General features: G+C 42.0%; 2 protein-coding genes across 12 annotated transcripts in view; one reads left to right on the top strand and one right to left on the bottom strand.

Moving 5' to 3' along the window:
* Positions 1-24,034, top strand: part of RB1 (RB transcriptional corepressor 1) — a 170,545-nt gene extending 146,511 nt beyond the window's left edge. For all 4 annotated transcript variants that reach the window (XM_084610898.1, XM_084610897.1, XM_084610896.1 and 1 more), the window contains 9 exons: positions 2,606-2,751; positions 3,648-3,793; positions 4,581-4,685; positions 12,754-12,867; positions 12,972-13,138; positions 14,184-14,214; positions 14,557-14,699; positions 15,345-15,394; positions 22,118-24,034. In XM_084610898.1, the coding sequence (XP_084467024.1) occupies positions 2,606-2,751; positions 3,648-3,793; positions 4,581-4,685; positions 12,754-12,867; positions 12,972-13,138; positions 14,184-14,214; positions 14,557-14,699; positions 15,345-15,394; positions 22,118-22,191 (976 nt within the window). In that variant the 3' untranslated portion in view covers positions 22,192-24,034. The remainder of the gene's footprint in view (positions 1-2,605; positions 2,752-3,647; positions 3,794-4,580; positions 4,686-12,753; positions 12,868-12,971; positions 13,139-14,183; positions 14,215-14,556; positions 14,700-15,344; positions 15,395-22,117) is intronic.
* Positions 17,659-24,846, bottom strand: part of RCBTB2 (RCC1 and BTB domain containing protein 2) — an 84,302-nt gene continuing 77,114 nt past the window's right edge. For 6 of the 8 annotated variants that reach the window (XM_084610930.1, XM_084610931.1, XM_084610933.1 and 3 more), the window contains one exon: positions 22,823-22,951. The gene's annotated coding sequence lies outside the window, so the exon portion shown is untranslated. Of the gene's footprint in view, positions 19,621-20,166; positions 20,350-22,759; positions 22,952-24,846 lie in introns of those variants that run through there. The other 2 variants (XM_084610932.1, XM_084610934.1) reach the window with 2 other exon arrangements.

Here is a 24,846-nt window from a genome sequence, read left to right as displayed (position 1 = left end):
TTTCAATAGTGCTGCAAGCTCTGGTGGATCACAAGGGACGTTTCACCAACATCAACGTGGGATGGCCGGGAAAGGTACATGACGCTCGCATCTTCAGGAACTCTGGTCTGTTTCAAAAGCTGCAGGAAGGGACTTTATTCCCAGACCAGAAAATAACTGTTGGGAATGTTGAAATGCCTATATGTATCCTTGGGGACCCAGCCTACCCCTTAATGCCCTGGCTCATGAAGCCGTACACAGGCAGCCTGGACAGTAGTCAGGAGCTGTTCAACTACAGGCTGAGCAAGTGCAGAATGGTGGTAGAATGTGCATTTGGACGTTTACAGGCGCGCTGGCGCAGTTTACTGACTCGCTTAGACCTCAGCGAAACCAATATTCCCACTGTTATTACTGCTTGCTGTGTGCTCCACAATATCTGTGAGAGTAAGGGGGAGACGTTTATGGCGGGGTGGGAGCTTGAGGCAAATCGCCTGGCTGCTGGTTACGCGCAGCCAGAAACCAGGGCGGTTAGAAGAGCACAGGAGGGCGCGGTACGCATCAGAGAAGCTTTGAAAACCAGTTTCGTGACTGGCCGGGCTACGGTGTGAAAGTTCTGTTTGTTTCTCCTTGATGAAACCCCCCGCCCCTTGGTTCACTCTACTTCCCTGTAAGCTAACCACCTGCCCCTCCTCCCGTCAATCACCGCTTGCAGAGGCAATAAAGTCATTGTTGCTTCGCATTCATGCATTCTTTATTCATTCATCACACAAATAGGGGGATGACTACCAAGGTAGCCCAGGAGGGGTGGTGGAGGAGGGAAGGAAAATGCCACACAGCACTTTAAAAGTTTACAACTTTAAAATTTATTGAATGCCAGCCTTCTGTTTTTTGGGCAATCCTCTGTGGCGGAGTGGCTGGTTGGCCGGAGGCCCCCCCACCGCGTATTCGGGCGTCTGGGTGTGGAGGCTATGGAACTTGGGGAGGAGGGCGGTTGATTACTCAGGGGCTGCAGTGGCAGTCTGTGCTCCAGCTGCCTTTGCTGCAGCTCAACCATACACTGGAGCATACTGGTTTGGTCCTCCAGCAGCCTCAGCATTGAATCCTGCCTCCTCTCATCACGCTGCTGCTACACTCACCAGAGGTCCCTTCTCCGCCTGCTGGGTCCAGGAGGCAGCCTTGGGTGGGTTCAGAGGGTACTGGCTCCAGGTCCAGGGTGAGAAACAGTTCCTGGCTGTCGGGAAAACCGGTTTCTCCGCTTGCTTGCTGTGAGCTATCTACAACCTCATCATCATCATCATCTTCTTCGTCCCCAAAACCTGCTTCCGTATTGCCTCCATCTCCATTGAAGGAGTCAAACAACACGGCTGGGGTAGTGGTGGCTGAACCCCCTAAAATGGCATGCAGCTCATCATAGAAGCGGCATGTTTGGGGCTCTGACCCGGAGCGGCCATTCGCCTCTCTGGTTTTCTGGTAGGCTTGCCTCAGCTCCTTCAGTTTCACGCGGCACTGCTTCGGGTCCCTGTTATGGCCTCTGTCCTTCATGCCCTGGGAGATTTTGACAAAGGTTTTGGCATTTCGAAAACTGGAACGGAGTTCTGATAGCACGGATTCCTCTCCCTAAACAGCGATCAGATCCCATGCCTCCCGTTCGGTCCATGCTGGAGCTCTTTTGCGATTCTGGGACTCCATCATGGTCACCTGTGCTGATGAGCTCTGCATGGTCACCTGCAGCTTGCCGCGCTGGCCAAACAGGAAATGAGATTTAAAAGTTCGCGGTTCTTTTCCTGTCTACCTGGCCAGTGCATCTGAGTTGAGAGTGCTGTCCAGAGCGGTCAGAATGGAGCACTCTGGGATAGCTCCCGGAGGCCAATACCATCGAATTGTGTCCACAGTACCCCAAATTCGAGCCGGCAACGTCGACTTAAGCGCTAATCCACTTGTCAGGGGTGGAGTAAGGAAATCGATTTTGAGCCCTTTAAGTCGAAATAAAGGGCTTCATTGTGTGGACGGGTGCAGGTTTACATCGATTTAACGCTGCTAAATTCGACCTAAAGTCCTAGTGTAGACCAGGGCTGAGATTTGTCGTCCCTATCTGTATTCCAATACCCCCTCCTTCCCCTGTGCTGCAGCTCTGTAGGTCAGCAGTGGAGAAAGTACTGGAGATGCAGTTGGTCCACCCTGCCCCTTATTGCCTCGGGTGAAACCACGAGGCAATACAAGGGCACATGCATGGACCACCAAGAAACACTACTTTGAAAAGCTCTGGCTGTGGGCACATAGTGTATGCACATAACCCTCAGTGGGGACCAGAGATATTGAAGAACCTCCCGTTACAGGTAAGTAACCTCCTCTTATATACTGTGATTTTCTAGACTTTTGGGAAAGATACTAGTTTCACCAGTCCCTGGTCCTGAGGTGGAGGAGAAATATGGATGAGTTTCAATACTTCTGATTTTCAGTTCTCAATTTTAGAAATTACTTGTTTCAATGGAGGCTTTTCCCTTCTAGCAAGGGAAATGGAAAAGTATGCATGTGTATTGTGTATATACCTTTGTTCACTTGTTTTCTATTTTGAAGTGTCATTTTTATTTTTATTTCAATATTTTTATTTATGCTGTATTTGCAGGTATCTTTCTCCTGTGAGATCTCCTAAGAAGAAAGGATCCACAGCGTCTTTAAACTCCACTCCTATTATAGATGCTCAGCCTGTTTTGGCACCCCAAATTCAGAAACCACAGAAATCTACCTCCCTTTCGCTATTTTACAAAAAAGGTTTGTAGATCATGTTAACAAGAGAGAGCATTTATATGTGGAACATGTATATGTAGAAGCTGCAAAGTAACCTGTCATCATCTATCCTTTGTTTTAATGAAAGTCAATACATATATCAGGAAACTGTAATAAAAACACTGTACGAACTATCAGATGTCATTCTTTCATTAGGGAAAGCATTAAGGCACTCTGAACAAGTTCAGTATTAGGAAAGTCTTAGTACAATACCAATAGATTAATACGTGTGTTCTACACATATTGTAGCCTAAAGGTAAAATTTAATTTATAAGCAGGCAGGCTTGTGCAGCCTCACATTGGTTTAGGCTTTGAGCTATTGTAATATGGTGCTTGCAAAATTTAGTCTAATTAAGTGTAGTTGCCAGAATGTTAATTTGGATTGAAAATTCCTATAAACCAACCTACAGGAAATATTGGCGCATATATCCCATGTTCTATACAGACACATACTAACCTCATCAGACATAATATACAAGCAAAGACAAGGAAAATCCCAACCCCCTCGCTGAAATAACCTTATCTACCAAGTTGGTTTTGTTGTTAATGTGTGATGGTCATGAATAATGCCAGTGTATTGAAACCTTCAGTGTAGCAGCAATACAATGACCGATCATACGCTTAGCAAATGGAAATCATCTCTAGCATGTGTCGTCTTCTGGCATATGACTTCTGACATCATGGGTCATTACTGGAGACTGAATCTGGGATCTCCTTTGCTAAAAGCATGAACCATCCCTACTTGAGCTAAAAGAGAAACTCTACCTGCTAGAGAAGTCTCTCATCCTCTGATACAGCAGTTAAAGGCAGGCACTCTGAACAGTGGCCTATACACATTTCTCTATTAACAATGTGATTAATTATTTTTCTCTTTTCTCAAGTGTATCGTCTGGCATATCTTCGATTAAATACCCTCTGCTTACGGCTTCTGTTTGACCACCCTGAACTAGAACACTTGATCTGGACCCTTTTTCAGCACACATTGCAGAATGAATATGAACTTATGAAAGACAGGCACTTAGACCAGGTAACATAAATCAGTGAGATACTCTAGACTCTTTATTATTCCCTCTCTTGCTATCAAAATGTTGCTTTTAAATTTTTCAACTGTTAAATTCTGGTATGAGGTTTTTATTTCCCACAAGAGGCAGATTATTCAGAGCAGAAATTAGTTTAATACAGTGAACTGATGTATTTAAGAAGGCCTCAAGTTATTTTTAACTACTAAAAGTTATTTATGCTATAACGTCAAAGGCATAGCATGTGTCATTAAAAAAAATCTTCGAAAAGTAGTGAGTAAAGGCCAAAGTTCACTGTGAATACATTAATTTTGACTAGGAAAGACAATACTAACTAATCCACATTTTGTCTTTCTACCCTAAAATTTCAGCTTCATACTGTATCTAAATGTGAACTTGAAGAATATTACCATTTTTGTTCCATAAATTTTTTGCAAAAAGAAGGGGACATTGGTTTGCCGTTTTTGTTTTCTCCTCCAAGGATTGGGATGGGATGGAATGACATGTAGATAATTGATTTAACTCAGTATAGGAATCCTAGAGCTACTGATCTTCACCTTCATTTCCTAGCAACCAGTCCTGACTTCACTGAAGTCAATGGCAAAACCAATTCTGGCTTCGCTGAAGTCAATGGAAAAACTCTCATTGACTTCCATGGGGCTGGACTGCACCCCAATAAATAGAAAAACATGTAAGAATGTAGAAGAATATAGGGGAGAGGGATAGGTGCTTTCTCGATCTGAAGTATAACAACATTTGCTGCATTTCTGATGCTTCTTGTTGTTTCTTTAATAGATCATGATGTGTTCCATGTATGGCATATGCAAAGTAAAGAATGTAGATCTTAGGTTTAAAATCATTGTTACAGCATACAAGGAGCTCACCAATACAAATCAAGAGGTATGTAAAATCTTTTAGTATTAGTCATCCATGAATATTGTAACAATGTTGGTGTTCTTAAAGTCAGGTGGAATTTCTTTGCCTGTCCAGATTTTGTCAAGGAGTTGGCAAAGTTTGTGCTGGAGCATTGTTCCACCAGCTTTAAAAACCTCAGCTGGGATGCTGTCTGGGCCTGGTGCCTTGTGATTTTTTTTGTCTGCGTAATGGCACGCTGGACTTCCTCAGAAGATGGGAGATCAGCAAGGTGTTCCGTTGCTGAGCATTGTGGAATAGACTCTATGGCAGTGGTGGTCCACCTATGGCCTGGGAATGGCGAACCACAGCCACTGGGAGCTGCGGGGGGCTGTGCCTGCGGACTGTCAATGTCCGCAAAATGTCTCGCGGCTCACAATCAGCCACAGGTTGCCCACAACTGTTCTATGTTGTCTTCAGATACCGTGGATTTGTGGTTTAGTAGGCTCTCAAAGTGCTCCTTCCAGCATTGTTTAGTGGCCACATTGCCTTTGAGGAGGGTGGAGCCATCCTGGGAACGTAAGGGGGTTGGGCCTTTGGAGCTCGACCATTGCTTAAAAGAAACTTTTCATGTCATCCTGGTCTATGAAACCCTAGATCTCAGAGGCCTTCTCTTGACACCACTTATTTTTGATGTCACGTAACCTCCTTTGGGCTTCAGCTTTGAGCAGGTGATAAACCTCATGTTTTTGTTATTTAGAGGAATCATTTTGCCAGCTACAGAATGCAGTTCTTTTTTGTTGAATTAATGCTAGGATTTTCTCGTTGTTTTCATCAAACTAGTCTTGGTGCTGATGAGTGAAATATCCTATAGTTTCAGCACATGCACTATGAATGGTATTTTTAAGTTGATCACAATGCTCTTGAATGTCAGCGATGTTACCAGGCAAGTTAGAGAGTTTCTCAGACAGGTGTTGCTGGAACATCTCACAGCTGGCTTGGTCTTGAAGTGTTTTGATGTTGTACCGGTTTTGCTTAGTCTTTGGGTGATCTTACTAATCAATGGTCTGTCCAACAATGAGTGATCTGTACCTTTCATGGCTCATGTGATACGGACATGGGCATAATCTCGGGCTCTGACTATAACATAGTCAAGGAGGTGCCAGTGTTTGGACCGAGGATGTTTCCAGGTGGTCTTATATTTGTTACTCTGCCTAAAGATGGTATTTGTGATGAGCAGGTCATGCTCCGCACATTTGCTGGGGAGGAGAATACCATTGGGGTTTACATTTGCCAGCCCTTCTTTGCCTATTGTGCCGCTCCAGAGTTAGGAGTCCCGTCTGACTCTGTCATTGAAATCTTCCGGGAGGATGAGTTTGTCTGACTTAAGTGTGGCTATGAGGACTGCATCGAGAGCACTATAAAACTGCTCTTTGTCGTCTTCCTCATCATCAAGTGTTGGGGCATATGCACTAATGACTGTGGCATATTGGTTGTTGCTGAGCTTGAGCTGAGTCATGAGATGCTTGTTGATCCCCATGGGAAGCTCCAAAAGCTGACTGGTGATCTTATTTTTGATGACAAAGCCAATCCCATGAATGTGTCTCTCTTCAGGTGGCTTTCCTTTCCAAAAGAAGGGGTAGCCACCTCCATCCTCTTTTAATTGGCCGTCATCGCCCCAGCGGGTCTCACTAAGAGCTGCAATGTCAATGTTGAGTCTTGCCAGTTCTCTGGCAATTACGGCAGTTCTTTCTGCGCTGAGATCTTTGTGCAGGAACTACAGAGGTATTTCCCTCCTCTCCATTGCAGGGAAGATCCTTGTCTGGATACTACTAAACCGCTTTCTCCCCCTTGTTGAGGAACTCCTCTCTGAATCACAGTGTGGCTTCAGGCCATCCCGAGGCACAACTGACGTGATCTTTGTGGCATGACAGATTCAGGAGAAGTGTAGAGAGCAACACCAGGAACTGTTCATGGCATTCATTGATCTAACCAAGGTCTTTGACTCTACCAATAGTGATGCCCTATGGAAGGTGCTGTGTAGGTTTGGCTGTCCACAGAAATTCATTTCCATCATCAGACTACTCCATGATGGGATGACTGCCATCATTCTGTGCAACGGCTCAGAGATCGAACCATTCATCATTCTCACTGTTGTCAAGCAGGGCTGTCATTGCTCCAACACTCTTCTCCATTTACCTTGCTGTGATCCTGATTCTCATCCGTGACTGCCTTCCTGATGGAATCGGGATTGAGTATCGTATGGATGGTCAACTCCTTAATTTCTGAAGTCTCCAAACAAAATCTAAGATCATGAGAATTGGCATCACTGATCTTCAGTATGCAGATGACTGTCATTCTCGCACACAGAGAGATCGACCTGCAAAGTACCCTAAATCTTGTTGCAGATGTCTATCACAGCCTGGATCTCTCTCTCAACATCGGGAAAACCAAGGTACTCTACCAGCCCTCACCTGCAAAAACTACTCTTCGTACAACACAAATCACCATCAGTGGAGAACCCCTGGAAAATGTGAACCATTTTCCATAGCTTGGCAGCCACATCTCCCAAACAGCCAGCATTGACACAGAAATTGTATACATGATCCGCTGTGCCAGCACATCCTTTGGAAGACTACTCAAATGAATCTTTAATGATCGGGATCTGCAAACAGGCACCAAGATCTTGGTTTACAAGGCAGTTGTCATCCACACTCTTCTCTATGTGTGTGAGACCTGGGTAACCTATAGATGTCATCTCCAGTGGCTGGAATTGTTCCAACAGTGCTGCCTCAGGAGGAGTCTCAGGATCAGCTAGGAAGTCTGACGCACTAACATTAGCATTCTCTCTGCAGCCAACATCAGCAGTATAGAAGGACAGGTCATGAACACCAACTCCGCTGGACTGGCCACTGTGTATGTAGGCCTGACACTCGCCTCCTGAAGCAAGTACTCTTCTCTCAGTTAAGTCAGAAGAAGGGCTTGCGGTGGGCAGCAGAAGACCTTCAAAGACATACTGAAAGTACACCTTAAAAAGGGAGGCAACTACCCAACAAACTTGGAACAGAACACAGTGGCACCACAGCTCACTTTGAGGAGACCTGCTTATGAGAGAGAGAAGCGACAAAGGAAGAAAAGGCACAACAGTCCAGCCAACAACTGTTGCCCCCAAGATTACACCTGTCACTTCTGTGGGAAAATCTGCAGTGCACGAATTGGGCTCCTCAGCCACTTAAAAACCCATCAATGAACCCCCTTGGCAAATATCATCCTCGCATTGAGGGATAGCTGAAGAAGAGTCATCCATAAAAATGTTGTTATAACAATGTTGTGCACGTCCCTCCAAGGATCTCCAAGTTCAGTGTGTCATCTTCATTCTACCTATGGGGAAACTGACACTCAGAGGTTAAATGACTTACCAGGGTCACACAAAAGTATGTGGCAAACACATTTATTTTGAAAACTCTCCTCAAAGAAGCAAACCAGAATTTTTATTAAAGATGCTCATACGTGATCACATTCTGTTTTTTTCACAGTGAATTAAAGACTAGTGGTCATATTTACAAAGGTATTTAGGTGCCTGTAGAGGCAAATAGACACCTGGCAGAATTTTCAAAAGTACCCAAGCAGGTAAGGCACCAAACTTCCATTGGAAGATTAAAACCTAGCGTGTTGAAGCACTTTTGAAAACCCCATTAGGTGTCTATATGCATCTTTAGGTACTAACTATATTTGTAAATCTGGTCCTGTGTTCATAATACACATGCCCATGGGGGCCTAAATAAGGATGCATGGGCAAACTTAATTCTAGCATTTCCTATCTTTTGAATTCAGCCTTGACAGTCTTTTAGTGTAGTTGTAGTATGTAATCGTAAGTACTTATGCGGTGCTTTACATCTTCAAAGTGTTGAAACAAATAGGTGAAGTGGCTTGTCCACATTAACAGTCAGTGGTGAAACTGTGATTAGAACTCAGGGGATCCTGCAGCCTTCTCCTGTGCTCTAGCCACTAGATTACATTGCCTCTCAAAGAGCAAATGTTTGCCTAACTTAGCTGATGCTATCAGCTGTCATTCGACAGCACAAATCCAAGTATGGTGATTCTTATATTTTTCGTTACAAAAGAGTGCACTATTTTTGCAATATTTTCAGTTATAAATCTTTGTTTTCTGCATGTACTCTGTTCTGTTTCATGGCCACATCTTGCTCTTCTTACATCTGGAAATAATTCCACTGAGGTCCATGGAACTACTGCTATGAACAAACAGCAGCATTTGGCCCCAAAATAAAGAGTATTGCTCAAAATGTGTCTGTGGCTTCTTTACCACAACAGCAATATGGTTAAATCTGTCTAAATGATGACTCGAGTAACCAACAGGTTTTAGGGGAGGTGAGTCTTTCACTAAAATGTGATAGAGAACCTTACTTGAATAGCTAAAGGGAATCCAATACATGAAATCAGACTTATCTGATAGCAAAGATTATTTCATTGGTTCAAAGAGTTTAAAATATAAATATTTAAAGATTTTTTTTATTTATGAAAAGTCACTTTTAGCCAAAGCAGTTGTCCACTAATTGCCTTAGATGTAGGTGAAATAAAAATGTACGGTTTATTTTATTAAACTGCTAGGCGTTTCAGTGGAAAACTTAAAAGACTGCACAGAACTATGCAAGGTGTACTGTTTCCTGTTCGTGAACTGTGTGTATGCAGCATGTGGCTCTGATGTTAAAAGCAGATAAATTGGCCTTTTAGAACAGGGTGTTGCTGTAGGTGGGAGCCAGTTGGTGAGGTTGGAAAGATGATTATTTAAGTTCTGATTATTCTAATAATTTATGCATGTGCTTAAGTCCCATTGATTTCAGTCAGAATGATAACAAGTGGGATGTAAGCACTTATATGGTTTGTTGAATTGGGGCTGTAACATGCTAAGGGTTACCTTTGGGCGGCTGCTATGGCCAAGTGGGCTATCACATTTTTTTCATTGTCTAAAAAAAACCTTCTTTATATTTTAAAATACAAATGAAAAGTTCTTTAAAGATACCACACAGAGAAGATTCTCATCCTTGGGTTTCGTGGCATAAAGACATAAAGGAATTCCCTTTGCCTTTACGGGCTAGTCTGCGCTGCGCGTACTTAGAGCTAGAACTGTGATTCCCAGCTCGCATACACGTTCTCACACTACCTCTCATCGAGATAGTATGCTAAAAATAGTAGTGTCACCATCGTAGCATAGGCAGTGGCAGTACGGGCCAGCCCTCCTGAGTACAAACTGAGGGTATGTACTTGGGGTGGCTATCCTGTGTGGCCACTGCTCGCCACTGCCTGTGCTAACAAGGCTACACTGCTGTTTTTAGCATGCTAACTCGATGAGAGGTAGTGTGAGTATGTGTTCGTGAGCTGGGAATCACACCCCTCGCTCCAAGTGAAGACACAGCCTACATTTTTGCACTGATGTAACTAAATTGGTAGAAAAAACAATTCAGATAAATTGTTGCAGCTTGTGGCTGTGATTGCAGTTCTGATACAAACACATTAATATTGGTATAACTGTGTCTGACTGGGAGGTTACACCAATGTAACTAAGGGTATGTCTACGTTACAAAATTAGGTCAATTTTATAGAAGTTGATTTGTAGAAATCGATTTTGTACAGTCGATTGTGTATGTCCCCACTAAGCGCATTAAGTCGGCGGAGTGCGTCCTCACTACCGTGGCTAGCATCGACTTAAGGAGCGGTGCACTGTGGGTAGCTATCCCACGGTTCCTGCAGTCTCTGCTGGCCATTGGAATTCTTGGTTAAGCTCCCAATGCCTGATGGGCCAAAAACATTGTCGCGGGTGGTTTTGGGTACATGTTGTCAGTCGCCCCCCCTCCGTGAAAGCAATGGCAGACAATCGTTTCGCGCCTTTTTTCCGTGCAGATGCCGTACCACGGCAAGCATTGAGCATGCTCAGCTCAGCTCACTGTCACCACGGTTGTTGTGTCCTGGGTGCTGCCGTCAGCAGACGGTGCAGTAGGTCTGCTTACCATCATCTTCCAGCGCTTCTGCTGCAACTCTGCTCTCCTGCAGCTCGGGGGATCCGTTCTGGTCCTCCTGGGTGCTGCTAACCATTGTCATCCACCACTTCCACAGCAACTCTGCTCTCCTGCAGATGCCATACCACGGCAAGTATGGATCCCACTCCGTTCACCGTCACCACTGCTGTTGTGAGCATTGTAAACACCTCGCACAAACACCTGGAGTATATGCCGAACTGGGCTGAGATACCAGCATGAGGAGGATTTTGATGAGGCCATGGACACAGACGTTCCTGAAAGCATGGGCTGTGGCAATTGGGACATCATGGCGGCAGTGGGGCTGGTTGATACAGTGGAGCACCGATTCTGGGCCAGGCAAACAAGCACAGACTGGTGGGACCGCATAGTGTTGCAGGTATGGGATGATTCACAGTGGCTGCGACACTTTCACATGTGTAAGGCCACTTTCCTGGAACTCTGTGAGTTGCTTTCCCCCACCCTGAAGCACAGGAATACCAAGATGAGAGCTGCCCTGACAGTTGAAAAGCAAGTGGTGATAGCACTGTGGAAGCTTGCTATGCCTGACTGCTACCGGTCAGCCAGGAATCAATTTGGAGTGGGCAAGTCTACTGTGGGGGCTGTTGTGATCCAAGTAGCCAATGCAATCATTGACATTCTGTTATCAAGGGTAGTGAAATGTGCAGGTCATACTGGATGGCTTTGCTGCAATGGGGTTCCCTAACTGTGGTGGGGCGATAGACCGAACGCATATCCCCCTCTTGGCACCGGACCACCTTGCCAACCAGTACATAAACCACAAGGGGTACTTCTCAATGGTGCTGCAAGCACTGGTGGATCACAAGAGATGTTTCACTGACATCAATGTGGGATGGCCGGGAAAGGTGCATGACGCTCGCATATTTAGGAACTAGAGGCTGTTTGAGCAGCTGCAAGAAGGGACTTACTTCCCAGACCAAAAAATTATTGTTGGGGATGTTGAAATGCCAATAGTTATCCTTGGGGACCCAGCCTATCCCTTGCTCCCATGACTCGTGAAGCCTTACACAGGCAGCCTGGACAGTAGTCAGGAGCAGTTCAACTATAGGCTGAACAAGGGCAGAATGGTGGTAGAATGTGCCTTTGGACATTTAAAAGCTTGCTGATGCTGTTTGTTGACTAGGTCAGACCTCAGCGCAACCAACATTCCCATTGTTATTGCTGCTTGCTGTGTGCTCCATAATATGTGTGAGAGTAAGGAGGAGACGTTTATGGCAGGGTGGGAGGTTGAGGTAAATCGGCTGGCATCCAATTTTGAGCAGCCAGACACCAGGGTGACTGGAAGAGCACAGGTAGGCGTGCTACACATCAGAGATGCTTTGAAAACCAGTTTAATGATGGGCCAGGCTACGGTGTAACCGTTGCGTGTGTTTCTCCTTGATGCAAACCTGCTCCCCTTGGTTGATTTTAATTCCCTGTAATCAAACCACCCTCTTCCCCCCCCCCGCTTCGAAATAAAGTAACTATTGTTTTGAAACCATGCATTCTTTCTTTATTAATTTTTTTAAAAAAGTGAGATAACTGCCTGGGTGTGGTGGGGTGGAGTGAGGGAGGAGGGAGGGACAAGGCCACATTGCTTTTTGTAGCCATGCTACAAATCAAATTGTTTGAATGACAACCTTCTGTTGCTTGGGCCATCCTCTGGAGTGCAGTGACTGAGTGCTTGGAGCCCCCCCCCCCCCCCGGTGTTCTTGGGCATCTGGGTGAGGAGTACAGAAGTCGATTTTAAGAGCCCTTTAAGTTGACAAAACGGGGTTGGTTGTGTGGACGCATCCATTTTAAAATCGACTTAACGCGGCTAAATTCGAATTAACCCCGTAGTGTAGATCAGGGCTTAGTCAGTTTTTCTACGAAATTACTTAAATCTGCAAAAACCGAGTGTAGAAAAGCCCTAAGCAGCAGTGCTGGCAGCTAGCACACAAAACACAAACACCCTTAAATGTTAGCCAATGCTGATTTAAATAAATGGTCCATGCTGTGGGAATTGGACTGAAATTCAAATTTAAGATTATTTTTAATATATAATTTTTAACCCTTTGTAGACTTTCAAACGAGTGCTGATCAGGGAAGGACAATATGACTCCATTATAGTCTTCTACAACTTAGTGTTTATGCAGAAACTGAAAACTAACATTTTGCAGTATGCCTCCAATAGGGTGAGTTGTTCTTATATATTTGTTGTGCTGAAAGTTAATAATTTAACTGACTTAAAAACATTATATTGTAATTATTAAATATCTTACTTACTCTTTTGTCATAGCCTCCCACCTTGTCACCCATTCCCCACATTCCTCGAAGTCCTTACAAGTTTTCTAATTCACCCTTACGTGTCCCTGCTGGAAATAACATCTACATCTCACCCTTGAAGAGTCCATACAAATTCTCTGAAGGGATGTTGTCACCCACAAAGATGACTCCAAGATCCAGGTTGGTAATAAACAATTCTCTGAGCAGGTGACAGTAACAAATAAGTATTTAATTCAAGCAAGTTAGGAAATTATACACTGTGATTTTGTTAGATATCAATGGCTATAGCTCTTTCTTTTGGTCCAAAGTTTGAGCCCTATTTTGCAACCTTTACTTAGAATGAGCCCTTTTAGTTGGCAATCAATCCACTGGAAGATGGATTTAGTATGAAATAGAAACATCTCTTCTTCGATGTACCTCATTTGATTTGTTATATATTATCACTATGTATATCATATTCATGTAAAATGTGAACTACTTCAGTGCAACCAGCATGTGCACTGATGGCTCAAAGGACTCATAATGGGTCAGCAGTTTAGTTTTATGCTACTAGTTTTTGATTCAGCCAGGGATGGTAGCAATTGAACATCACCCATTGCCACACTCTGGCTGTTTGGCCTATGCAAAATGAGTTTGTTGTCTTAGTCTAGTGCCCAGTGAACACCATCACAACAGGCCCCTCGTGGGAAGGCTCAGCACAGAGGCCAAGGATTGCATGGGCATGGACACTGAAAAAGTTACAAATATCATTGTTTGTTTTAGGTTAAACTCCTGCTATGATTGGTTAGCAAACATCTAAAGGTAATGATCAAAGGAAGGGCATGTCTGGGCTACCCACCTACTGAGAACGGGGTGTTCCTGTCAAAAAGCATGGAATGGACTAAGCCGGCCTCTAATTCTCTCCATTCCACAATTTCTCTTCCACGTGCAGTTCAAGGTGATTCTAATTTGGTGGTTCAGCACTTCCTCTACAATTCTGTCTAGAATTGTAAAAATTTAAGAAGAAATTAAGGTTGTGGTGAATATTTTGCCCTCATTGAATGCTTAGCATATTTTTAAGAGATAAAGGAGTGATTTCTTTAGTTTAGTATGCCAATGTCTTAAAAAGCATATGTTCTCTTCACTAGTCTTCATGCCAAATTATGCAAGTTTGTGAGTGTTTCTGTCTTTTCACTGATAAATAAGGCTTAATCTTTAAAGGTTGTCATCTTGTTTGTCTTGACAGAATCCTGGTGTCAATTGGTGAATCATTTGGGGTGAGTGAAAGTTTTTGAATGTCAAATCTTGTGTATATATTTAAAAAACATTGGAAGGAATGTGCAGTTTTCTGTTTTGTAGAACTGGTCAGTGTCACTGCTTTAGTTGAGTGTGTTGTGGAATTTGTAAACACAAAGATTGCTGGGGCACTTGCTAGCATCTCTGAAATAGCCTGAATTTATAAAAGATCTTCCATGTTATATTAAGGTAGTTAGGGAATGTTTTAAAGAGCCCTTAAAAGACAGCAGATATATAGAACTCTGAAAAATTGATTTTTGGCTAGTAGTCTGGAAAATGTACATAGTTAATGGGGAATGTTTTTTATGGTCTTGTAATCCCAGACTTCTGAGAAGTTTCAGAAAATAAACCAAATGGTGGGTAGCAGTGACCGTCAGCTGAAACGTAGTGCTGAAGTAAGCACTGCTCCTAAACCACTGAAGAGACTTCGCTTTGATATAGAAGGACAGGATGAGGCAGATGGAAGGTAGGATATAGTTCTTAACTTGTCATGAAGCTATATGTACTTTTATTTCTGGAGGCCTATAACATAAGGTTTAGCAAAATAATAACATAGCAAACAAGCTACCATCATACAGAGGTACTATGTCTTAGCTAATGTACGTATGCAGCGTTGTAGCTGTGTTGTCAAAATTCAGTATTTTCCATTGTTTTGTTTCCCAGACCTGAAGAAGAGCTCTGCATAAGTTCGAGAGCTTGTCTCTCTCGCTAACAGAAGTTGGTCGAATACAAAATATTACCTCTCTCACCTAATATATGGAATAATATAAAATATTTAGTGATAGATTTTAGCCTTGTGCTTCTTGAATCTGAACCTCTCTAGTGTCAGGAGCAAGAGTGTCTCCTGCTGGACCAGAATTGGATATTAAACTACTGTCTCAAGTGGCTTTGGTCAAACTTAGCAAAATTGAGTATCAGAAAGCTAACAACTCTTGAATCAGCTTTGGTATGCAGGAAAAAATACTAGGGCTAAGTTTGCATTTTTTATAAGAAACCAGATAGAGGTGGTGACGGAGCTGACGTGAACTAACCACAGTTAGTAACTTGCTTTATTTAAACAAAAATAAAAAGAACATGCTACTTGCTTCAATTAAATGTTTTCTGTCCGCAGCAAACACCTACCTGGAGAGTCCAAATTCCAGCAAAAGCTTGCAGAAATGAGTAAGTATCGTCTACTATAGTAAATAAGTAGAAATGACAGTCTTGGATAAAAAAGGTTGTTTCCCTGCCTGCCAACTTCTCCAAATAAAAATCTTACTAAACATGTACATAATTTCATTAACAGCAGGAATTACTGGGTACATTTATTATGTTACTCAGTCGTAGAGTTTCCATCTAGTTTAAAATGGAAATACTGGGCCACCATTTCAAGTGTGCTAACTGACCTAGATAGACATTTCCTGGAGATAGTGTATGAACATGACAAATTTTTCTTAAACATGGAAATTCTTAGACTGAAGCTTTCTAAATAAATACTGGCCTTAATACGGTTCTAAGTAATATGCAAAAGATTTGTTGTAGTAAATTTATCATTTGCTTTTGGATAGAAAGGGGATCTTAAGGGATGTATAGTATGTGCTTAGTCTGTAGTTGGGATCTACCATATGGAGCTGTATGGCACATTTTTGAAGAGGATAGGGAGGAATCATACCATATACTCCCCTGGACATACAATAGAACTCTCATGGTGGATATCTGGGGGATTTGGTGAGGCTTGAGAGCAAGACATACATTGTGTTACAGCCAGATTAGTGCTAACTTTCTTTTCAGACCTTCAGCTGTTGTTTGTTACAACTTGCGTGGGTTTGACCTATAAAAGAGTATTGAACTGAAAGCTTTAATACTGAATGTGAAAACGAATGTTTAGCCTCTCTTAAATTATTCAACTGTATGTGTGGTTTACCGGTTGTAAAAATTGCACTTAACCTCAAAAGAGTTGCATTTAAATTGATTTGGTAACTGATCTAATCTTGCTAAGTTAGTTACAGAAATAAAATGTTCAGTACAGTGAATGTTAAACAGTGGTGTTCATAGTGCTTAAGCAGTTTTTGTATTCTGGTAAATAAGTGTTGCTGTGCTGGTTTCTTTTGGAGCTGTTGGTGTTGCAGATAAATGCTATAATACACAAAAATAAAAATAAAATACATATACAAAACCCAAAATACAATCCACCAGAGGTGCTCTGATGAAAAAGTGTTTCCAGCTGCCTGTTGGTCCAGTAGCAATGTTGTCTTAGAGGCAACTGCAGTTAACACTCTAGGCTGGAAAAGGTTTTAGTATAGAGGCAGATTTCGGAGAAATTCTTGAGTACCACTGCTCCCTACTACCGCCTCCCTTCCAGGCCCCCCACAACACACACAAAAAACCCCTAAGACCTTCCATGACATCATTTTTGTGTAAGGAAAGCTGCCAGTCTTACCCCCCCCCCCCCCACAACCCTAAAAATTGCTACAGTTTACGTGTGGTCTGGCTCCCCTTTCATTGGTCAGTGGAGGCAGGGAGACTCTTTCATTTGAGAGCCCACCCCCATCTATGTTCCTTCAAGTATCTGGATCTATTGTAGAGATTGGAGCTCAAAACATCTCTCCATCTGCTAAATTCTGTCTTGGAATTTCACCAGCAATAGCTCTACTTTGATATGTCTTTTGTCCTCCCTTGCTTCCCAGTACAGACTTGCATGTCTTCTAGCTGGAGTATTGGAGCAAGTGTTTGCAGAAAGTATGGAGACAATCTGCAGTTTGGGGCCCTCTTCTTCCATAGGACCATGATGCCTCTTCTGCTTGTAGATTTCTCAGTTGGACTGGGAACTGGATGAGCTAAATGAAGAGCAGAAATTTAGGAGACCAGAAGCAGCAGGAGACCCACCAAAACACACAAATCCACTGCCCCAGCAGTGCTATCACATCAGAGGGACACGGAGCCACTGTAGTGGTACTCCGCTAATCACAGAAATACCTTCAAGGGAAAAGTTGTGGGGAGGAGGCTCTCTTGCCTAAGAGAAACTCAGTCCTCCCTTCACTAGCTCAATTTTGCCCATATTCAGTTTCTCATTGATCCCCTTCTCTCAGACATGCCCACTGAGGTTCTCTGCTGGATATCTGAAGATGAGTTGGAATCATCCCTTAATACCCTTCTGAAAATAATTAAAAAAAAAAAAAAAGCAAGCAAGCTGGGGTCATTCCAAGGAGAACGGGACCCAAAAGATTACACTGAATTATACAAATTTTGTGACTGAAGCTTCTTTCAACCAAGGAAATGCAAGATGGCCAAAATACCCAAGTGGGGACTCTGGAAATTCCATCGTTCAAAGAGACCTACTGGCACTGAATTTGGAAACAACCCCATTAAAAGACCAAGCCAGAACCATCTGTTTCTGATATATAAATGTTTCTTATCCACTAACAAAAGAAATTCTAAATTCAAAATCAACATAGCCATAAGAGATTTAATCAACTTAGCATTGGGCCAACTTTCCACGGGCAGATGTCAAAACAGGCAGATGATGAAACTTTACAACTAATAGCCAAGCTACCAACAGATAGTACAAATACCTAAAAAATCAGGCTACAGTGGTAGCTGAGACAAAGATCAGTCATCCCAACAGAGGGGGATTTGCCCTCCCAGAATTGGATGGAAAGTAAAAGGCTGCTAGATGCTGAAATTATAAACTTAGATATAAAGCAGCCTGAGAACCCATCTCAACAATTCACTTCAACAAAGCCACCCTTAACAAAATACTTAAGAAACTCCAATCTACAACGGATGTTTGAGCACAAGCACTGTTGAACAAGATCTTGATATAATTTTTCTTCATGCTACCATGGATATCCTCATATTCTCAATAAAGGTCCACGGTAGTTATCAGTGTAGCAGAAAGATAGTGCGAATGCAAAACTAAGCACCTACCCAAGCGCTTGGTAGCCTCAGCTCACTTCCAAAAGGGAGATCTTCAGAGGATTTTTCAGTAATGCAGTTGCCAAGCACATAACTGTATGCTACTCATTCACCATTTCAAGCAACTAGACATACACACACTTAACGAAGTTGCCCCTCCTTTTAGGCTTTTATTTACAACAGGCTTAAAGGAACATCCAAAGGTCCATTTGGAAACAGAACCTTCAGAAGATGAGGACCTGAGACACCCACCTTGAAGTTCACAAATTGAACTGCATAAAATATGCACTTGAACAAGAGGTATACCCCGATTTGGTGGGCATATATATATATTTTCATATAGAAAAGTTCTCAGATCAATAAGTCTTTAAAAATTATAAAATGTTAGTTGGAGGAATCCCTACATTTGCTACAACTAAGGACAACAAAGAACCCTGAGAAATTGACAATGCAGGCAGCGTCAGACTGTCTCCTCTTGATAAGGCCAGCTAAACCAATATTCTTTAAAGAGAGATTCTCTGGAACATACTCCATCTTTATCCTGGGCCTAAAGAGATCTAGAAAAAATCAGAAATATTTTGAAGCTCAAGGCACTCAACAAATGCACAAAATACGGAAAGCTAAAGAGGGAGACTGATTCATCCCCTGTCTATGAAGAGACTCTCTCTCATCATTAGAGCATAAGAAGAAGCATATTTCCACTATAAGGCAGTCAGTGAAGCATCTTCAGTTTGACTCAGGATCTGTGGAGCCCAGAGATCCCAGCAAATGGTGTCTGCACCCTGAGCTTTCAAACTAATAACAACCTAGATAACCTTTCACCTTTGCAGAAAACCAGCATACCACTGTAGTGCCAGATTTTTCACCCTTTACTCAATCAAATGGTATCTACTTACACAAATAGTCCCTTTTGGTTTAGTAAACAGTATTCCGTGTCAGCAAAAGTTGCAAAACCTCTCCACAGAGGACCTCCAGAAAGTGGCAACAGTGGATATCTGTCCTTGGATTGGTCATCCCAATTCTCTATTATAGCTTCTGTCCAATTCCACTACTGTCCAGAGTGGTACAGAAGATCAAACAGAACAGTATGATGTTTATTGCTCTCCACTGAACCATGAGTCAGAAGTTGTCTGAGCTGACGTATCTGACATCCCAGGCCATACTGCACTTGTTATCAAGGAGGAATAACCTATTCTCTCAACGTTCTCTCAGAAGTAGAACCCAAAGTCCATGATCCTTCTGAATAGGAAGAGCTAAAGAAAACAGGCTGCAAAGGAAAAGAGAACACTCCTATTGGCCAGGAAGGAATCATCCTTGAAGGCTTACATTTTTATTTGGAACCTTTTTCAGTTCTTGGTACAGAGAGAGGTTGCAGATATAAAGCAATTGACGTTCCATTAGCTCTTTCATCGCATAGTACTTAAAGTGCAGATTTCATTAGCATTCAGTCCTTTGTTCCCAGAGGGCCTGTTTGGCAGATCATATTCACATACCTGTTGAAAGCATTAGACCTAAAATGAGATGTCTGACAGGATTTGAGTGGGATTTTCAACAGTGCTTAGAGTTGGCCTAACTCTGCTCCCATTGAAGTGAATGATACAATTCCTCAAGTTGAATAGGAGCAGTTAGGCCAATGTGGTACACTTTTGAAGATCCCACCCTTATTTTAGTGCTGCATGCACTCAACGGTATTACATTCTTAACCACCAGTGACCTGTTATCTTGGCAGGATTGGGGCTGTATAACGTGCTTCAGCAAGCCACTATACTGCATATTCCACAGGGACAAAATAATAGAGGAAGAATTCATCCCAGAAAGTAGTTGTTTTTTTAATACTGACTTCAAGTATGAAAAGAAAAAATCTACCCACACTGGATCTCAGGAGAAGATTCACAATACCCTTGAAAAGGACAGAACAGTTGTTAAAATGCTTGCATCTCATCCTGTTTCAATCCCAGACCCAGCAGCATGAAAGCCTATAAAGACACCATTTCCAAATGGCTTAAACTACATTAAGAATGCATACAGAGGACTCACACCTCAGAAGATAAAGCAGGATACTCAAGATCAGAAGGCTTCCTGGGCAGAGAAGTTATGTGGCTACATGCTGCATTCGATGGCGGGTCTCAGATGCAGCTTTTGGTAGAGTGGTGCTCTTTAGGCTCCACTTTAATGAGCTCTATATTTTCACAGTCTTCTATCCCTGCTTCTTTCATATAGCCCTGCGGTGAAATCTGTGTTAAAGTCCACCTTTTAAAGCAGTCACACCGAGGTGTATTCCTAAACATTTTCTAATGGAAAGTCACCCGTACGAAATTACTACAAATTATCCCCAGATGCAGCAGCACCGAAGAGACCAGGTGAACTGCTTTGGATTTCAGTACCTGGAAGGCATATGCTCCATTAACTGTATATGCACAGAAGACTGCATTTTGCATAGTTTTGTACATTGCCTTGTTCTAATACTGAAACACCACAGATCAGCTATAATAAACATTTTATGTTTCCTTGGATGTGGTTACAGGCAGTCAGATCAATGTTTCTTTCTGCTTTTACAGGGTTCCCTTCAGCTTTTCAAGTAAAATTCTTACCCACCAAATTAAAAACAAAACTGCCCTCCCTCTTGAGACCACACCTTGTCAGTGCTCTAAGCCAGTCATTCTCAACCAAGGATACGTGTACCTCTGGGGTTATGCAGAGGTTTTCCAGAGGGTACATCAACTCATCTACATCAGGAGTTCTCAAACTTCATTATACCCGTGACCCCCTTCTGACAACAAAAATTACTACATGACCCCAGGCGGGGGGACTGAAACTTGAGCCTGCTTGAGCCCCACCACCTCAAGCTGGGGGACCAAAGCCCAAGCCCCATTGCCCCAGGTAGCAGAACTGTTACCTGAGCCCCGCCACCCAGGCTTCAGCTTCAGCCCTTGTGGCGAGGCTCAGGCTTTGGCCTTGGGCCCCAGCAAGTCTATTGCCAGCCCTGGAAACCCCATTGAAATGGGATTGTGACCCACTTTGGGGTCCCAACCCACAGTTTGAGAACTGCTGATCTAGATCAGTGTTTCTGAGCCTGGGGGTCGCAACCGCCAGGGTGAGGTCACAGGATGGGTCGCAAGTGCAGGGCTAGCATTACCAGATGGCAAGAAGGGCAATTGCCTGGGGCCCCATGAAGCTAAGTTACATGCTTCAGCCCCAGGCAGTGGGACTTGGGCTTCAGACTCCAGAAAGGGGTACAGTAGCCAGGAAAGGTTGAGAACCACTGCTCTCAGCAGCCATAATATTGGTTTAACTGTATAGTTTTTCACTGCTTGTCACATCTTGTGTATAAATCAGTGGATATGCCCAACCTTATCCCCACCAAAACCAGTTGGTTAACCTATCAGATTTTCTACTCTAAGACAGGCATGTCTGCTGAACCAAACACTCTACATATATCTTTGTTAAATTGGGGTAGGGAACTAAAATTTGGTTCAGTCCTGTTCGTAGTTTACTAGTTGCAAAGTTGAAGAGTTGATGTTCTAGTCTTTTATCTAGTTACTTTTTAATAGCGTGCGATTATTTAGCCACGGAAGTTTTAGAAAAGTTCCTTTTAGAGGAAGTTGGTGAGTCAGACTTCAGATGCAGAGTTCTCTTCTGACTGAGGTATTAGCTACTCTGAGCAATAAAAGGACTTGACCCACATATAGGGCTCAGGAAAGAGAGAGAGAGAGTTTGAATAATGGGAGCCAGTATAAGTACATGGAGTTGTACAATGTAAGTACACAGTTCTTTAAGGCTGTAAAATAAACTGGCAAGTCAGAATTACCAAAGTAATTCAGAATTAAATATTTGAGTACTTGTAGTTCAAATTAGGGCTTAATTTGTTTAGAAAAGGTGTCAGGCTAAAAGTTAAATTCTTTGTATCATGAATAAATACACCCTTTAAAATTGTTTTGCACAAGTTGATTTACTATAAAAGGTGGTAAAATTACTGTCACTTTTCTCTAGCATCTACTCGAACAAGAATGCAAAAGCAAAAACTAAATGATGGAACAGATACATCAGCCACTGAAGAAAAGTGAACATCTTCTCAGGACCATGCGGTGTACCGCATGCTTCTCTGCATTTGTCTTTCTTTTACAGCCACCATGTTAGTTACTTTATTATCAATTGTTAGTTTAAAATGTTTGGCTTTTTTTTTTACTTCAGTGTTTTTCATTATATTATGCCTTATGATGTAGCATGTACACAATGTAAACCACTGAGTTTATTAATTTATATATTTTTGAGGATTTGGAGGAGTTTTTCAGCTTCCTATCGCAATATTGTTCATTTAATGCCAATTCATTCTACTTATTTTGAACTCTATCAAAAATGAAGTTAGATAGAATGATTTGAAATGCACTAATTCTTTTGTTCATTAGATTTCATTTTAATGTTGGAATTTTATGCACTATTTGCATATTTTGTAAATCAGGGGCCAGATACTGCAATGACTTCTGACTCTGTAGAATTACCATTACCCATTAACTTTACTATGCATGCAGTCATAACTGTTGCAGAATTAGGTCCTACCATTGTAAGTACAACATGCAAACACAGTGTAAAGTAAACTCACATAGCCATACTACTGAAACAAATAACAGATACCTCAGATTTTTAACATCTTCTAGTACTTTTTCCCCTCACAGTTTGAGTGGACAGTTACACTGCTGGTCATCTGTTAAGTCAGTTTGAACCTCACTGAGTATGAATTACTCAGACAGTAAGTGTTTTCCAGGGACAGATTTTTTTTCCCCAGGTACAAAATACTCAAAGTGAACTTTCTGATATTTCAGGATCCTGAAAAATAAGAAGAATGTACATGAAATGAAATCATACTGTTACCAATCTGGAGTTTCTTGCTATGACCTCTACAAATACTGATTTGCCTGAAGTCAGTGATTTAGCTTACTCAATTTTGCTAAGAAATGGGAACAGAACCCTAGCCTCAAGTTGGCCTCCTAAGGATGAATAGCCTGACTTCTAAAGTGCACCCAAATTCATATTTAGGTCAAGTTTAACATGTGAAGCATCCAGATTTGAAAAATGTGGTCAAAGTCCTCCCTCTCTTCATAAAAGGGCACAACTTTTAAGGCTATTTGAATTATTGCTAAACAAATACATTTTTAAATTAGCTACTCAGTTGTGGGTATTTTGCTAGTATAAAGGTATAAAAAAGTATTTCATTTCTAGCAGTCTAAAAAGCAGCTCTAGCAGAGCTTTTTGATTGCTGCTGCCTTTAGGATTACCCATTCATTTTAATGAAGATTTAGTTTTGTTCAACTACCTAAATTAAAGCAGATACAGTCGAAAAAAAGCACCTGGGTTTTATTACACAGAAACATGTTTTAAAAAAAATCTTAGTTAAAAATAGAAAATACTTTCGGTAGTGTCATCTGGTTTTTTTAAAGATCAGTTTTTGTCAGTCAAAATCTAATCATAGAGCAATTTTTAAAAACTGTACAACAGTATATTGATTTGGAAATATTGATGAACCTTGAAATAAAAGTTACCTTAAGTTTTAAGTCTGAATATGGTTTCAACTTCCTGAAGTATGTACAGAAGTGTTAGTATCTTACGTTTCTTTGCTTATTTTTTGCAGAGTTTACAGGTGAAACATACTACAAATAATGGGATACGCTGACTTTAAGCTCCATAGTTGCAGTTAGAATAGTGCCCAGATCTTAACTTTGCTGGCTAGAGAACTGCAAGGAGTAGTATACTGCAGAGTTCAGTACTCAGACAGGCTATCCTTTCTCTACTGTGACAATGTACTTTTTTTGTTCAGGCAGACTGAAGACTACATTTAAACGTGTATGGTTGCATATTGTACAACTAATGGATTTCATTCCTTTCAAGATAAATAAAATAGCTTTAATAAGATTTATTGGTGATCTTTGTAACTTCCTTTTTTATTAGGTATAAAGTTAATGAGAAAGTATCATGTGGAAATAACACCCTTCTGTTTCATGCTTAGGCTGCAATCCTACAACTGGTGTGAGCAGAGTCCCATCGATTTCAATGAAGCTCTGTACATGTACAGGGATCTAGATCTAAATACACATTTGAGTCCTAAGCCATCTAGAAAACTTCCATTAGTTCCCTCAGTTTGAGTTCATTTCAGATTTTTCTAACTATATTTTCTACCAGCATTATCATTATTTGTATTACAGTAGCACACAAGATCAGGACCCCCTTGTGTTAGACACTGTACAAACATATACATATATATAGGAACTTACAGTCTAAATAGACAAGACAAAGGTCAGGAGGGGACCATGAGGCACAATGCTATAACAGAATTGGTCCAAGTCAGGTGTAGAGATGGGAAGAGAACTCAAGTCTCCAGCTACCCAATCTAGGCCTACCCACTAGACTGTGCTACCTCAGATGGAACAATGCAGACTCCACCTGAAAATCAAGTTACTCTTTCTGCTTCTTCCGTCATCACCAACTAAAGAATCTGGAATTACAATTTAATTGGAAGTTCTACTGATGACATGGGAAGTAGAATGGCATAGTACTCTGTCTACTTAACCACTCTTGACCCTCTTAACTGATTTTCCACCTTCAAATGAATAACGCACACAAACCACAAAGAAAGCAAGTCAGATGTATGTTACAGAAAATTATTTCACAAATTTCTTACTGTCACAGCACTCATTTTCTCTTCCGCTGACTATCTGTCAGCTGTT

This window comes from Lepidochelys olivacea, assembly GCF_965140295.1.
Source record: "Lepidochelys olivacea isolate rLepOli2 genome assembly, chromosome: 1".
In the NCBI taxonomy this organism is placed as follows: domain Eukaryota; kingdom Metazoa; phylum Chordata; order Testudines; family Cheloniidae; genus Lepidochelys; species Lepidochelys olivacea.
The sequence above is the reverse complement of the archived record's forward strand: the minus strand, read 5'-3'. Positions and strand labels throughout refer to the sequence as shown.